The following is a 17,460-nucleotide window of genomic DNA, read 5'->3' on the forward strand; positions in this document are numbered from 1 at the left end:
TCATGCAATTAGTCAAATTTCAAACAAACAATGGTGTATATTGCGCATGCGTAAGTTTACTATTACTACTACTTCTGGTTTACAACAACTTCAGGCGCATGCGTAAGTATTTGAATACTGATTCATATGCATGCGTAAGTTTGCAACAACTTCACTCGCATGCGTAAGTATAAGAATACTGCTTCGTGCGCATGCGCGAGTTAACGAATGCTTCATGCGCATTCGTAAGTTTACTACTACTGCATGTGAATTAGTAAATATACTAATATTGATTCATGCGCACGCGTGTACTATCTACTATTGATTCGTGTGCATGCGCAAGCTTTTCCCGCCCGCGGAGATCGACAATCGCTGGCAGTTAAAAATTTTCTGATGATAAAAGAGTAAAAATATCCAATCATATAAAAAATACAACAAATAAATAAAATTGTTTATTACGTATAATTTTTTTGATTATTTCACAGTCAACTAATTCAAATATTATATTTAACCCTGGGGCTAGAATGCCCGCATTCTAAAAATCGCAAACACCACTTGGTATGATAAGAACAACAACTAATCATCCATTCTGGAATCCATGGCAAGCGAGGAGTTCCTGCCCATGCCGGAGTCCTCGGGGATACTGATCTGGAACTGCAGCAGGACAACCAGATAGGTCACCATTGTGGCTAGAAGCTGAAAAAATTAACCTATATTTATTTTCAATTATTAAATGGGATACATTTTGGAGTTTGCTTTCCAAGTCTGGAAGCTATCGAAAAATAAAACTCAACATAACTTTCTCTTAGGTCGGTTTGTTTAACAGAATTTGAACAATTCATCAAACAATCAAATTTCATTGTTAAAAATCATGTTCTGTTATTATTTCATGTATTACAATACTTGGATAGTAACAGAACTTAAACAGGATTTTCACAGAACTTGAACATTATCTTTGAAATTTGTTGAACCGTTCAAATTCTGTAAAATTTAGGGCAACATACTTTGGTGTATATAATATAATCTCAATTAAAAACAGACATTTCATTATCCGTCTGAAACAGGAAGAGCTCTTGAGCTCTGGCGTCTTTGAAATCAGCACAATTTTCCACAATTGTCAACAAGCAAATAGATATCATTTTCAACATTGCTCGACTTATTCAAACTGCTGTTGCAAACTGCTAAGTCTAGTCAATATACCAGTACCTACTCAGCACACGAACTAAAAGAGTATAGATGGGAAACTAGAATAAAACTATGTAATGGTTGTAATTACCCCAATAATTTTGAATTAACTTAACCTTAAATGATAACAGTGGGTAACCGGACAAAACAGAAGAGTAACAAAATGGACACGATAAATTACAGGTTAGGTAAAATAAGATTTTTTTATCACTTTTCCAAAGTGTTCTATTTTGTCAGTGATCACACTAGAGCAACCGTGAAAAATCATGGGATATGATGATTTAAATTTTGAAAACGACATTGAAAATTAATTATCTGTTTAAACATTATACCGATTATGGGTTGGTACTGGGTACCTGCTTTATCGCTTGTCTGAATCTTCACACAATCAGTAAAAAATTTGGAAATTACACTTAAATTCAAGACAAATTGTATTTAATTTAAAAATGTTAATTTACTTGTAAATTATATTGGTAGATAACCGGACAAAACAGAACAGCGGCAAAATAGAACACGATAAATTAATAGGTTAGATTAGGTAAGATTTTTTGCCACATTTCTTTAGTATTCTGTTTTGATCAATTTTGAAAATGTATCATTGAAATTTTAGTTCATTGAACCAGATTTCAGGCAGGACTAACTAAAGTGTATAAATTAGTTTGATAATATTTGAAAAAAGGATTTGCAGACCGATTTGAAGAGATTCCTATTGACGTCAAAGAATCCCCCCAGGCTGATGGCAGAAGGGTTCATCTCCGTGGCCCTCAGGAACATGGTGACCTCTGTCTGCGCGTCCGAGTTCATCCAGGACAGCTCCACCATCAGAAGCTTCTTCTGGAAGTTGGTACGCACCTGGAACACCAAGAGATTTTACATTCATCATCTCAGCGCAAAATTCCATTAGGTCTAGCATGGACGATCGATAAAGCCAAAGATATTAGAAGAACGAGATGTGCTATGCGCAGTTCGTACTGAGTGGAATTGTTTTGCGGAGTGTCGCCGGTTTTGTTCACCAATACTACTGCACACCTTCGCTTACGCTAAGGCATCGCTAAGGTATCCGCACTAATACATAGAACAGATTTCTGTGCGTACACGTCCCGATACCGTTCAAAGTACCCTAATTAGGTAGTACTCCGGCTACGGTCCGGCGGCCAACATAGCATATCTCGTTCTTCTAATATCTTTGGATAAAGCCCTATGTCAATAAGATATTAACGAAATGCGTAGTCTACGGTCAATTAGTGATATTTGCGAGCACAGTCAGAGTATAATTTCGACAGTCGGTAGACAAAAGTTGCTGCTTTAGTGCGGGGTATCGGATAAGCTGTTAACATGCACAACTTTTTGGATAATGTCGTTCGTTATGCAAAATGACTGGCTTATTAATGAATGGAGGTGAATTAACTAAGCTCTTAGAACTGAAAGATATTGTATACACGATCCATAGACTTAATTAATTCATCTAAGACGCGATCAATTATGACTTATTCAGTGTCATGCGGACTGCCAATAATTATTAAAGTTAATATTTCAATTCAACTTTGTCAATTTATTTGTATTTTAACGATAACGCAGCCGTCTGACGTTTAGGAATGTCAATAAATGGATAGATGCGCCAGTGTATATCGAATTCTTAATTATTGCTTTACCAATATCGGCCTGGCTATCAATAGCGCGACCGTGCTCGGGAAAACAGTATAAAATTATCGGTAGTTACGCCTATCGATCCTTTATTGTAAAGTTATCGATTTTACTGTGCTAGACCCCCAGATGGGAATTTACCTCCTCCACAAATTCCACAGTCGTTCACCATTTGCCAACATTGCTCAGCTTTACTCATCTTCCTCCAATCCGCTTCCACGCAGTCAGTCGACCTCTTTCTAAGTATGTCTCTTCTCCGGGGCACCCACCTAGTCATGATGTTGGCGCCCTGTCGTCTATCATAATTTACCTCCTCCACAAATTCCACAGTCGTTCACCATTTGCCAACATTGCTCAGCTTTACCCATCTTCCTCCAATCTTCTTCCACGCAGTCAGTCGACTTCTTTCTAAGTATGTCTCTTCTCCGGGGCAACCACCTAGTCATGATGTTGGCGTCCTGTCGTCTATCATAATTTACCTCCTCCACAAATTCCACAGTCGTTCACCATTTGCCATCATTGCTCAGCTTTACCCATCTTCCTCCAATCTTCTTCCACGCAGTCAGTCGACTTCTTTCTAAGTATGTCTCTTCTCCGGAGCACCCACCTAGTCATGATGTTGGCGTCCTGTCGTCTATCATAATTTACCTCCTCCACAAATTCCACAGTCGTTCACTATTTGCCGACATTGCTCAGCTTTACCCATCTTCCTCCAATCTTCTTCCACGCAGTCAGTCGACCTCTTTCTAAGTATGTCTCTTCTCCGGGGCACCCACCTAATCACGATGTTGGCGTCCTGTCGTCTATCACAATTTTTCACTTGGCCAGACAACCGGTGGTCTATCCTTAATTATTTTCGGTAGAAATATCTAGTCTTTTTTAGACTTCAAGAAATCAAAATTTAGTAATATGTCGTAAATCCGACAAAAGAATGGCAGAAAAACATTCTTAGAAAAGTGTAAAATTTTTTTTTTTAGATTTGTAAAAAATTCTTTCCCATAATTCGTGGTTCGGCTCGGGCTTCGGTTCGCTAATGTATCTTTGGCAAACGGGATCAGAGCATGGTGAATTTCTCCTTATTTCCCTGTCTTACAAGAAGACAGGGACTCTGAAACTCTGAAGCGAAAGGCATGGACCGATTTTGGACAGAAGCCTTTACATAACTCTACTGTAGGATGCTAGATCAACTAAGTCTGGTAAAAATCACGAATTCTGTCAAAAAATTTAACGGAAGAAACACTCGTTTAAAGTATACAATAGAATGTATCATAAGTAATTAACAAAAAATTTAACAATTTTCTATTTTAGTGGTACGTACCTACTTTATCGATTATCCAAACAAACAGTTGCAATTCAAAGCAAATCCGAGTTCTAAAGTTCATTGAACCAGAGTTACAGACACAACCGAAATTTGTATGTTTGATGAAAATTCGATAGTTCCTTTTTTAAGTTGAGTATTCTTAATCTTCTGAAGATCGATTCGTTCACTCCGATATTTCGTTGATCTTTCTCTGCTTCGCTGCATTCCACTTCACCAGTGGCTATTTGAATAGAAACTGTGTCAAATAAGAAAGATATGGGGAATTTAGAAGTTGTCTTACATTATGAGAAGCGTAATGTGCTTCGTCGCAGATGAAATAGAGCAGACAGACGCTGGAGCAAGCAGTCACCGCCAGACCGATGTCCTTCACGCCGAAGCCATCAGAGATCTGGGACATCAGGCCGTAGATGGACAGCGTGATGATGAGGAAGAGATAGAGGGAGACAAAGGTGAAGGTGTATGTATTGGCAACGCCAGTGTCTCGGGCTAGACGACTGAGGCGCAGCCAGAGGGCGCGGTACTCGGCTACCATTGATGCTGGACCAATGTGCTTGAGGGCCTGAACATAAATGTTACAAAATTAGGTACAGACAGATAAAATAGAAATATTGGAAGGCGTGCCGACTGTCGCCGAGCTACGACTGCGACCAAACTGCACGGACTGTCAAAGCGCGTATGCAATTAAAGTTATTCGCCTTTTGTGTAGGAAGAAACAAGTGCCATTTGCGGGAGTATGGGTCAACGATGTTGGTGGTACTTCTGTGCGCGCGGTTTCTTACCTACGGTTGAAAGTTGATCTCCCTTGTTTCTATTATCTAATCTTTACTGTGTAACGAAAGAATAGAGTATCTGCTCGAACTTCTGCTGTATCCCAAGGTATATTTGAACCTATCGTTACCAACAATCTCATAATCTGTTACTTGACATTAGGTACTGGTGGGATCTTGTAACTTTTATATTTTTGAACAATCACAGACGTAGAAAACATGATATCTATGCAGTCGGGGACGCCGCTACTAAAAACAATAATATTATGATTACCAGTGTAAAAGAACGTTAGTTGGTCTTTTGGCCTCCTGCACCGTTTGATAGTTTCTATTTTGACCACCTGAACCTATGTGACGCCTGGTGGTTCAGGCGGTCAAACGAACGCTGTTCGTTAGTTCCTCCTTGTGGCTGCCTGTACGGTTTTCTAGTTCGTCTTTCGACTACCTGAACCATTGATGAGTTTCTAATTTGGCAGCCTGGACCGTTCGTTGGTTTCTCTTCGTCTTTCGAAATAATTGGTTCCCGTGGCGGCGGTACCAGTTTGCGACCACCTGCACCAGTCGTTTCTAATTTGGCCACCTGAACCGTTCGTTAGTTTCTATTCGTTTTTGACCACCTGCACTAGTCGTGATCTTCTAATTTGGCCGCCTGGACCTTTCGTTAGTTTCCCTTCGTCTTTCAACCATCTGCAACAGTCATTTCTAATTTGGCTGCCTGGACCGTTCGATAGTTTCCCTTCGTCTTTCAACCATCTACACTAGTCGTGATCTTCTAATTTGACCGCTTGGACCATTCGTTAGTTTCCTTTCGTCTTTCAACCATCTGCAACAGTCATTTCTAATTTGGCTGCCTGGACCGTTCGATAGTTTCCCTTCGTCTTTCAACCATCTGCACCAGTCATTTCTAATTTGGCTGCCTGGACCGTTCGACAGTTTCCCTTCGTCTTTCAACCATCTGCACCAGTCATTTCTAATTTGGCCGCCTGGACCTTTTGTTAGTTTCTCTTTGTCTTTCGACCATCTGCACCGATTGTTTCTAATTTGGCCGCCTGGACCGTTCGATAGTTTCTCTTCGTGTTTTGACCACAAAGGTACATCATTCGTGAGTTTCTGTTTTTGCTGCCTGGACCGTTCGTTAGCTTCTCTTCGTCTTTCGACCACCTACACCATTCGTGAGTTCTTATTTTGACCACCTGGACTGTTTGTCTTTGGGCCAAACCGTTTTTTTTATAAACGATGGTTTCACTAAACTCAACAATATGTTTTTGTTTATATGCCTTGCTTTAAGTTAAAGTAATTAGTCTCTCAAAATAAAGTAGACAAAATGAAGGGTGCTGCAATAATTTAAATGGCAACACCAAGAGGGTTGAAAGGAAAAATAATTTCTTAAATCTTCAACAAACAGGAATACTGTTTAAGCATAGACTAAATTAGACTAGACACGGCATAATCATTTAAAAATAACCCCAACACAATTTTGGTTTGGTTCACCTGCACATTTATGAAAAGGCCCACGCAATGTGTCGCAATGCGAAATGGGCACTGTGCATTGCGTTTTACCTTTTGTTGGTCTAGAGTAAGCTATTTTGCTTCTCAGCTATGATGGGCAAGTTCATTTTTTCAATCACAAAAATAACCCAGTTCCAAATATTTAAATTTGAATTATGTCCATATTACAACACCTCTGACAACAAATTCTCCGTGGTTTCGCTTACGAGTTTGAACGCTTGTACAAGGAGTTTAAACAGAGTTGGGTTGTTAAGTTTATCTCCATGTTTGTGACGTACGCTACGTGGCGTTATTTTTAAAATTAATTTAACTAGACAGGGCTAATCTAGTATAATACATCAATGGGTTTAAGTGAATAGTTTTACGTCAATTTCAAACGGTGTTCCGAAATTAGTAATAATTCATGAACTAAGTGAATGAAAAAAAAAATCTCGTATTTTTAATGTACATAATTATCAAATAAGATATGTATTAGATGTTAACGCAAAATAAGATGTTTTAACACTTATAACATTTTTAAAAAAAACGAATTAAATATTTCATTTATCCCATCCCGTCAACATTTCTAATTTTGAACTAAAATCGGCGTTAGGTACTCGGTGTTGCCAGAGCAATGAAAAAAAATTCTTTCATTTTATTGCGTTTCTAGATTTCATCGAGACACTGAATTAGAAACGCACATGGAGGAATACCTAATCTATTTCCTCCAAAAATAGCCATAATAATTATTTTCGATACTTTTCAATCTTCCAAAATATTACGTGACTTGAAATAAATATAAGAGCCAAGTTGTTAAACTTCATGTACTTACCATCTATCTAATATGATATATTGTAATTGATTCAAACATGATAAAAATTTTATGCACACTGCCCTAATGAAATAATACAATCAGAGTTCAATATGCTATGCCACTAGTAAAGCTATTGTGACTCATGTCGGTGTAAAATTGGATTTCCAGTTCTTTGGTTATTTCACGTGGTTTCGTGTTGAGTTTTCGCACCAACTCTTTCGGAGAACAATGCTCTGTTGTATGTTGTATTGTGAATCACTATTTTATTTTAAAATAACAACAAAAAACAATTAAAAGTCCCGAGAAAGTCGAAATGCGTCCGTAATAATAATGTGTTGCCACCATCTTGCCAAATGCCATGTTTCTGATTGGTTTATTTGATAACTGCAGTTGTGATTTGAACGCTTTTTAGGGACACTGCCGGGTTTGCTTCTCTAAACTAGTAAAGTCAAAAACGTCTGTATTAAAAAAACCTCAGATTTTAAACAATCTGATCCATCCGACAATATTTATCTGAAATATTCTTGACACTGCCATTATGGTTTTAAGTATCAACATTTCATATTAAAGCCGAAAGATCTGATAACATAATTAATGTCCACTAACCTTATTTGAGTAAATAGTAGAAGAATACGAAGAAGAAGCCATTGTAGATGTGAATTGAAGTTGCAGCAAACTAAAACATGTCATTGGCGGTTGGAAGAATTCGCTAGTTTAAAGTTGTCAGCAGGGTTGCCATTTCGCGAGGAATTCCCCAAATTGTGGGAAATTCCAAGATTTTTCCAAAATTGGGTATTTTGCGGGGAGAACCTTTTTGTGGTATAAATGAGCGGATTCTGGGCATTTCTTAACATCCAACCATGTTAAAAAATATTATTTACAATTATTGTTATAATGTACTAAAATTTCGTATTTTAGAAACAATTTTAAAAAAAAATCTATTTTTAAACTCTGAAAGAAAGAAAAAACCCAAAAACTACCAGATAATACAAAATAAATACTAATTTAAATAGAATTGGTGACATTTGGAGGTAAGGGAACTTGTGGGGAATTTCGGACATCTATTTTGGGTATTTTAGAACATATGCATTGGCAACCCTGGTCTCAGGTCGCATAATTTGTAATGCGCCTAATACACGTTGGCCCAATGCAGCCCCAATGCATTGGGCCAATGCTCTGGCCCAACACGTAGGTACAGACCACCCGCACATGTTCAGTAGGTATTTTTTCGATACTACTAGGTATACGAATGCGTTCTAATATTGATATTTTTAAATATTTCAAAAACAGCGTATTTAGTTTTAGTATTGACTTGATGGGTTCGGAAGGTTCGTTGAATTTACGAAAAGGTACTTCACAAATTCGATACTTATCTAACAATAATGAATCACGTCAATATTAATTTAATGAACCGTTTTACTGACGTACTAAACGCTCCAGTACGGTCAACAAAAGTATTAATAAAGCTTCAATCGAAACTCTCATAATTCACCGCCAATGAGAAGTTTCAAATGGCAATCCCTTCTGTAAACGATCAATTGGACGCATCAATGAGCATAATTGACGTAAATATTGATAATTTTATTGACTGTCTCTGGAGCGCTTTAGTTGTGGGTATCTAGCGAAATCAATTGATAATATTTAACCCGTTGGAAGTCTTCTGCCAAAAGCGTTGCGGAGGAACTCAGAACCTCGCAGAGCAGGTACCAGTATCCTCCCAGAAGATAAGTCAGCATCTCCAGAAATACGTATGGCAGCACCTGAAACATACATCCTATATAATTTTCTCATTCTTCCCACCGTGTCTCTGAAATTTGGTAAATTGTATGCCAAATGGGGGGCGCTGCGATCGTTTAAATGCATTTAAATGGCAGCACTAAGGTTGTTATATGGGAAAAATCAAATACCCTACAATATTAATAATGCGTCTAACTACAGTTAAAAATTGGCAAGAACGCTGGCCGCTAATGTAGCACAGGGGCATAAATAAACCACTCACTAGATCAATATCTTCGGACTTTTTGTATAAAACAAATTGGTCCTAAAAACCATAGATATGCTAATATAAAGACAGTGAGATTCTCATTCGGAGCCCACTTATTATACTATATACACCAATGAAAAACTCCGAAAGTTTATTCCATAGACTTTCAGAGTTTTTCATTGGTGCATATAATTAAGCAACATTATGACGTCACAATATTCACGGTTCCAATTTTCGTTTGGAGTTATACCCCCTGCAATGGTGTAACGTATTGACATCTTTACATTTTTAGTGGCGGAAAAATGAATTTATTTAGTACTTGGTGTTTTGCTCTTCCTTATTTGTATTTTCATATATAGTGATAAAAAAACATACACGAAATGTCCCAGAAAGTAGGTTTTGAATCTGCAGTTTACGGATGTAATAATTACAAACAAAAAAAATTCCAAGTCGTTTTTCAGGATGCCTAAAAACGTTGACACGTTAGATTTATTTGTGGGAATTGAATTGAGTTTATAATTTAAAATAATAATAATAAATACACTGTAATATTATTTTTAGTCCTCATTATACATTACATAAAAGAATTAATGATAATAATAATTGTTTTATTTATTTATAAAATATTTTATTATATTTCTAAACCATCAAAGACAGAGTTAATTGCCGCTTAAATAGTTTTTTATGTATGAGCAAAAACACCAGTAAGGTCGTATGTAGGTTACCTTTTTTTGAATATCTATAATTTGTTACCGTAAAATAATAAAGAATTGATTTCACATAAAATCCAGTAAAATGTATGAAAAAAAACAAGGCACACAACTCATGGCGCTAGGTGGCGCTAATGTAGAATGATGCCTTCAGAATGTATGGGAATTGTCAGAAGTTGGCGATATTATTAATATTAAGGGTATTTGGATTTTAGTTCGAGTGAATATTTTTCACATGAATATAAAATGGTGTTTAGAATTTTATCATATTTCCTGAAAGGAGATAATTCGAAATAATATTCTAAAACAATAAGTATATACAATAACTAAGGGATAATTGTACCTTTTTGGATTTGTGAAATTTACCTACATAATATCAAAAAGCAATAATTAAAAAAAATTAAAAGTAATTCATTATTTTATGTTAATTCATTATTTTTAAACAATGCTGAAGAAGTAAGTATTTTTAGCGTTTAAAAAATTAAAACGGTCATTTTCCCGTCCAGTGAAAATGTAAGATTCGGAAGTCAAAAATAACCTCACATTTTAATCTACTGTTGTAAAATCGGTGATGCCAAGTACTTTTTTAGTTACTGTTAATACAATTTCTAGAATATGTTTAACAGTCTGTAGAAATACATAATTATTAACAATTATTAACCTGTAACAGGCGAAAGTGGACCATGGTGACATGTGTAACGAACACTGAGGTTGTGGATAAGGTGGGGACCATCAGGGCGATGATCAGAGCTTTTCTCTTAAGCCCAAGTGGCAGGGCCCGTCCCGAAACCTGCTTATAATGGACCTAAAGCAAAAAGTACGTTTTTTTAAATCGTGAAAATGTGTCTAAAGCATTAGCGTGCAGTCCATAAAGGCTGAAAAACTGTGCATAACCTAAAATATACGAACCATGAGTGGAAATTGGTTATATGACAAATGAGAAGAGTGACAAGACAAAACACTGAAAAACAGAACAGTGACAAAACAGAACAATGACAAAATGGAACAATGACAAAATAGAAAAGTGACAAAAAGGAACAGTGATAAATCATAACAGTGACAAAACAGTACAATGGCAAAACAGAACAGTGTCATGCAGAAGAATACATTGAAGAAGAGTGAAAAAATAACACATAAACAACGAACCACACCTAACCTAAACCAAACTAACCTATTATTTTGTCGTGTTCTGATTTATCACTTTTGTGTTTTATCCGGTTACCATGCTAGTTATATTTTGGAACTTAGAGATAGTCAAACAAAAAAGTATGATCCGAAAGTTATTTAAAACACGCATGGCTCTGTTATATACATAAGAAAAATATACCGTATTTCTTTAAATGCTACTTAAGACATTTGTCGATAGATTTTTCCTCTATTTAAAAAAGTCATGCCATGAGTATATTAATTATTTTAGTTTACGCCTGCTAATTATAATCATTTTTTAACATTCAAATGTACATATAATATTCTATTCACACCATCATTTACTTTTCGATTTTTTTCTCTTGAGGGATATAATTACTTTTTCGCCTCAGCAAATATACAGAGATATCTGAATAAAATAACGCAATATATATTTTTATTAGCTTAAATAAAGTGTCGATTGTATAAATCGGTAAATTTTCGGAAAGTGCAAATTTCTTCAGTTCGCATAGTCTTTTCCGTCATTGAAAGGAGCTTACGGAGCTTTGAAATTATCAGTTTATTAGTTACTAGAGAACCTTAAATATCCCAGTCAGAAAAGGTGAGAGAAGTCTAATGACGCAAGAGCTCGTAGTTGATCTATATTTTTTCGGCTTCAGAAACAAACAGACATATTTTCTGCTCAGAGATTAGCTGAAAATATGCATTTTTAATTTTAGAAAAACTTCATCAGAGTTAACCTTTTTTATTACCCCGTTACACAATAATAACGGTAACTGGACTTTAAAAAAAACAATGTTAAAATATTTCAGTATCAAATAATACGTTAGGTTAGGTCAGTTTAGATTAAGTTGGGTAAGGTTGGGTTACGTAAGATTTTTTTTCGTAGCTTTCTTCCATGTCCTGTTTTGATACTGTTCTGTTTTGCCTTAGAACCATACATAACTACGTTGAATTGTAATAAGGTTTTAGTTCTACGTAAATAAAATCGGCTGACATATATTGAATGTGATTTTTTACCTCGAAATCCGTCCACCCGTTGAGCACCTGCGCCGCTTTCCTGGTCTCGTACCACAAGATGGGCAGAATGATGACGGGGAAGAGGTATATAGTGAAGAGATACGCGATAACAGCCTCCTCAAACCTGCCCTCCGCCGACCTGACAATCCTGACTCTATGGAGGGAGACATAACCCACGTAGGTCAGAAGGGCGGTGAATAGAACAACGGAATAAAGAGCGGCGGGGGCTGTGAATGTAGCCACAGTGAGCCCAGGGCGAGGGTGACTGTAGGGAAGTGCTCCCAACGCCCTCAACATAAGAAGCACAGGCTTAATATTGGTATACACCACGTCTTTCTGCAGCCCTGGTACTGAACAAGCCGAAGCAACAGGCTGGACATCCAAATAAACCACCCTGGGATGAACCTTCTCTACCGTTTTGCTACCCTGGGGTGGGGACACTTTATTTCTATACATTTTGTCTTTGAATGGCTTCTTTAACATAAATAATTACCCTCAATAGTATTAATACTTTACATAAATACAATAAACTTTGAAAATAATTATGATTCCTGTTAAAATTATAATGTTAAATTTCCACATTCGAGACATGAAAGGAAACACTTTCACCCCAGCCCGCAAAACACTGACTGAACGTCTTGAACCAATATGAATTAGATATTCTTTCGTGTAAACAGTAAAATAATTAACTAGCTCCTGCTTGACCGTGAATTTCTAAAATAATTATACGGGAACAGTCTGCAGTGGTGCTCGTGGCGTAATTTTACAACTTCAAAATATTCAATGCAATTTATTTCACACAAAACTTCATAAGTAGCTGGCTACCTAGTTTATACGTGAATTATTATCCCAAATATGCATTAACTTAATATTGTAGTTAATGCATATTTGGGATAATACAAATCTGAATTATTATCCCAAATATGAATTAACTACAATATTTGACAGCAAAAAATGACGTTATTCAGATTTGTAAAAAAATGCATCCATGTTAGAAATGGTGGGTTCAAATTAAAATATATATCTAATCGGTATTTGTTATCTACTTGCATTACGACAGTATTAAAATATATGCAAATGTTACCTAAATAACTATTTTGGATAGTTATCTACTTTTTAAGAATTGTTGTTACACGTGCCGCTTTCTTTGCGAGCGCAGAACTATAATTACAATGTAATCAATCACTTTTGTTTGCCGCAGGTCAATATAAAGGGGCAAATCATCCTCTAATAATTCACGTGTCGTAGTTTATGCATTCAATCGATTTTGTCACCAAATAGGTACATGCCTTTCTGTTACTTAGTCCCCAACGAGTTTATATACTGATGACCCACGGGCCCACGGTCTTACTCACACCTTTTCTCGTCCCATGGCCCTCGCAAGCAGTACCGTATTTAGGCTAGGAAACCTAGACAGCTGCCTCGGGCGGAAACTTTTAGGGGGAGGCCATTTGACGAAACTCAAAAGACTACGTGGTTTCCATTTTCTGCACGAACTTTTTATATTCCTTATAAACGCAATTAATAATAATGGAACGAAAGTAAATTGCTTTGTGTCTTCGAAATCAAGAGGCTTTAGGTATATTCCAACCTTAAAATGTGTTTATACATGTTTGATCCGAAGCCAAGTCGAATATAACTCCTCATTCTGGTACCCCCATTTTAAAATACATCATTAATTTTAGACTCGGTATTCCCATTGAAAGCAGAAACTACAATTACTTTATGAAAATTGTAAATGGTTACAGACAACCCTGATTTAATTAACCTCATTGAATTATACCCACGAATGCTACTCGCTCCAAAATCTTGTTTAAATGTTACAATACCAGGGCTGATCATTTCAAACACTTGCTTGTACCTAGACTACATGAAGTTAGTAATATACACAACTGCATGGAAGATAGGAACCAGAAGGCTGTACTAACACACCTCTTCAATCGATGCTATTTTTTTGTATTTTAGTAGCTTGCGTGGTATATTTATAGGTACATAACTATATATTAACATAACCCGAGTAATTTGTTCGCAGTGTGTGAAATGGAGATGGCGTAAACTCGCATAAGATACGTCGATAGACTTTATTGATATCAATGGTGTTTGTACACATCAGTCATAAAGAAATGATAAATAGTAATGCGATCTTATTTATTGATATCGCGCTTGATTCGTACAACTTAATGTATTTTTTTTTGTTTTTAATGATAAACTAATGTTTAAGGAGAATTTTTTTTTATCCATATCACTAAGAATATTATTTTTTTCTTCCGATTTTATGTCCGGGTTAAATCTTCCCCATAGGAAAAACTAAACCACACACTTTTCCACAAATGATCTACTAGTCAATCAACATTATCCAAGTGCATTATAATATAAGCAAAATAAATACAAAAAAAATACAAGAACAACACGTCAACTCACCAGTGATCAAATGGGAAAATAGTTCACTGACTCCAGATATTTTCATATCAGAGGGTTGGGCTCGGTAGAACTCCTAACAGGGCCTATAAATCCTAATGATCCCTCAAAATAAATATATTTTAAAAATCTTTCGTAATCCTACATGAATTTATAATGACTGATTTTTGCATATTTATTTATACATTTTTTGATAGATCTAATACGCCTAAATTTTTAATGAGAGAGCTAGGTATAATGTTATTATTATATTATTTTTAAAATCAATACTAACCTGAACTAAACTGTTTCGCCGTTCAAGGCCATCATCAAACTGTGGTTATGCCGCATTGGGGCGACTTACTTATGTGATTTTATTTACCTGTACCCTATTTTTATTTGTATTATGTTTAAAGCGATTTATTAATATTTTTGGTAAAAACTAATTTACTTAGAAAATCACTTGTGTAAAGCAACTTCCATTAATGGTGTGATGGGTGCAGTTGTAGGTGTATTCTTTCAAGTGAGTTAATACATTACTATACAAATATTTGTTACGGGCGTTGGCTTTGAGGGAATGGGTGTAATTTGTTTTGCGTGGGGCGGCTCGTTACCCAAACACGGCCCTGCTCAGAAGGCCTAGAAGAAAAAAAGGAGGTTTGTCATCATCAGGCTTTCCAGGTTTTCTTTTTATGTAGCAAAACGTCCCTCATCTATTCTATGATATATTTTATTGAATCCATGAAATAAATTCTATAGAAACCCAAATTTTAATCTTCTTAACTTTATTTATGTGAAATACACCATATAATAGATAAATAAGGTGGTTGGGAAACCAGCAGAACAGCACAACCCCCTGAAGACACATAAAAATATATACCTACTTATAAACACGTTCTTGTGTAGAAACCCAAATCTGTTAATATAAAGTAATAAATTAGTTAATCAGTTAGTAGCTGAGTGAACAATTTCGTCCGGTTCCCACTGCAGTGTTGTTGGTTCAATTCCTCTGCAAAGTCCTCCATCAATAAACAAGCAACATCTTCGCTTATAATGATGCTATTAGGAGTTAAAGTAAAAATATTTTCAGATTATTCGTAACCCAAGAATATTTTTTTTATTAAAAAAATGGAATGGCTAGTACCTACCTCTACACTGCTGTTACTTTTTGCGTGAAAATGTCTTTCGTTCTTCACTGGGCATAATTTATGGTAAAAATGAAAGTCAAATTACCATGAATATATTTATTTTCTTTTGGCTAATTTTAGAATCACATTAAATCAAGTCACCCAGTACAATTTTTCATTCAACAACTTTAATATGTTTCTGCTCAGCTTACTTTTTAGAGGATCTCAAGATCTACACAACGACGCACGTCGTGTAACCTTTTCCTTTGCGAAGTTATGACTGATTATTTGTATCGCGCAGAGTTAATTTCGAGGCTCAATGACATAAGCGCACTGACAAGCAACGAACAATGGTATATTTTTAGTGCATACACCCCACTTTGCGCCACAACCCTTGGGCCACGAGATACATTTAAATATTTGGCGACAGCAAAAGCGTTTTGTCGCAACTCTGGCGGTAACTTGGTATGGGAGCCTTTTTGAAAACGTTTTCTCATTAAAAGTGTTAGTAAACCTACGCTTAGGTGACTGGACCATCTTACGGCAAACAACGTCCTTGCGCATAAGGCACTAGAGGGAGACAGAAGGAGACCATCAAGAGTGGAAGCGTTATAGGGTTGTAGGGTGGATGCTATATCCTGAAGTAATTAAATACATTGATAAACTTGTGTTATTTTTGTATGTATGGAAAAAGGCTTCACAGATCAGAGACTAGCCGCCAAAATTCTGGCGCCTGTTGGCATCTAAAACTTTACACCAATTTTAGAGTGGGTACGTACCTACTCAAGTTTCCTATTTTCACTGTGCTGTTTATGTTAACATCAAATTAAAGACGTGCTGCATTACTGTCGTTAAGGTTCCGTAGTAAACATTAAAAAATAAGTAGAAGGTGGTTTGAAAGGGAGTTATATGTATAAATACAGAGGGAGTGCACAAATAAAACAAAACGAAAATTGTGAAAATATTTAATAAAACGCGACTCGTTTAAAATAGAGCAAAATCTCTCGACAAATGCATAAGCTGCATATTTTTGTATACCTATAACATATTAAATAACAGAACAAATGTGTTTTTAATATTTTACGGAGCATACTTTGCAATATTTTTTCTGTAGAGGGAATTTCATATAATTACCGTTTCGGCTGTACAAATGTATAAATATTATCTTAAAAAATAATATTTATTTTTTTAGGAACATAAAAACTTAAATTGTCATAGCACTGTCTTGCGCAAACCCCCTCAATAAAATTATGAAAACAAATGTAATTTGTTGTTTTACTGTAGGTTTACGGCTTTCGAAGGGGGGTCCCAAACTCAATATGCCCATGGGCCTCTTCACAGCTTAAGGCGGCCCTGTTCACAACCCCGAACAACGCCAGGTACACGTCAGCTATTCCTTGTTCCTTCCTTGTAAGCTCTATAAATAAATAAAAAGTTCCCAATATAATAAATTATAAAGTTTAATTTTAATAGGGAACTCCAGTCCTTTATTATTATTATTTATCAATACTTTCCAACATAAATACCTGTATATACACGGTGTCCGGAAACTCGTAGTACAAGCGGGAAACTGGAGAATCTACACCACATGGGGAACCCAAAAAAACATAAAGTTTTTTGATTTGAGCATTTTCAAAAAAAAAAAAACCAAAAAAAAATATTTTTCGGCTATTTTAGGGTTAAAGTTTTTTCTGGTGTTTAGGGTTGAATAACAGATGTTTTAACCCTGCAGAGCAGAAATATTTTATGATTACACCGGGTTAAATGAAGGGTGATTTCAAAATAATGCTTCAAATCCGAGTTTCTTCATTTGTTTTACTTTCAAATAGTTTTAATTAGTTGGGTACTTTGATCTTCAGTAATAATTTATAAGAATTT

General features: G+C 35.9%; 1 protein-coding gene across 1 annotated transcript; it reads right to left on the reverse strand.

Moving 5' to 3' along the window:
* Window positions 1-555: 555 nt before the first annotated feature.
* Gr63a (Gustatory receptor 63a) lies at window positions 556-12,370 on the reverse strand. The gene is made up of 6 exons (XM_089640597.1): window positions 12,059-12,370; window positions 10,554-10,697; window positions 8,845-8,958; window positions 4,410-4,688; window positions 1,855-2,016; window positions 556-675 (listed from the first exon to the last, which is right to left on the reverse strand). Exons 1-6 carry the CDS (start codon window positions 12,353-12,355, stop codon window positions 556-558), a joined length of 1,116 nt encoding a protein of 371 aa, XP_089496723.1. The 5' UTR covers window positions 12,356-12,370.
* Between the last annotated feature and the right edge of the window lie 5,090 nt (window positions 12,371-17,460).

Source organism: Hesperophylax consimilis, chromosome 15, assembly GCF_061612785.1.
Source record: "Hesperophylax consimilis isolate HC1 chromosome 15, BYU_Hcon_1.0, whole genome shotgun sequence".
In the NCBI taxonomy this organism is placed as follows: Eukaryota; Metazoa; Arthropoda; class Insecta; order Trichoptera; family Limnephilidae; genus Hesperophylax; species Hesperophylax consimilis.

Excerpts from the sequence above, each read along its gene's own strand:
- Gr63a (XM_089640597.1), bottom strand. The coding sequence starts at position 12,355 with ATGTTGAGGGCGTTGGGAGCACTTCCCTACAGTCACCCTCGCCCTGGG. Across the intron at positions 4,689-8,844 it reads TGGCAGAAGACTTCCAACGG|GCCCTCAAGCACATTGGTCC; the intron begins GTTAAATATTAT and ends ATTTATGTTCAG. Across the intron at positions 2,017-4,409 it reads CACATTACGCTTCTCATAAT|GTGCGTACCAACTTCCAGAA; the intron begins GTAAGACAACTT and ends TTGGTGTTCCAG.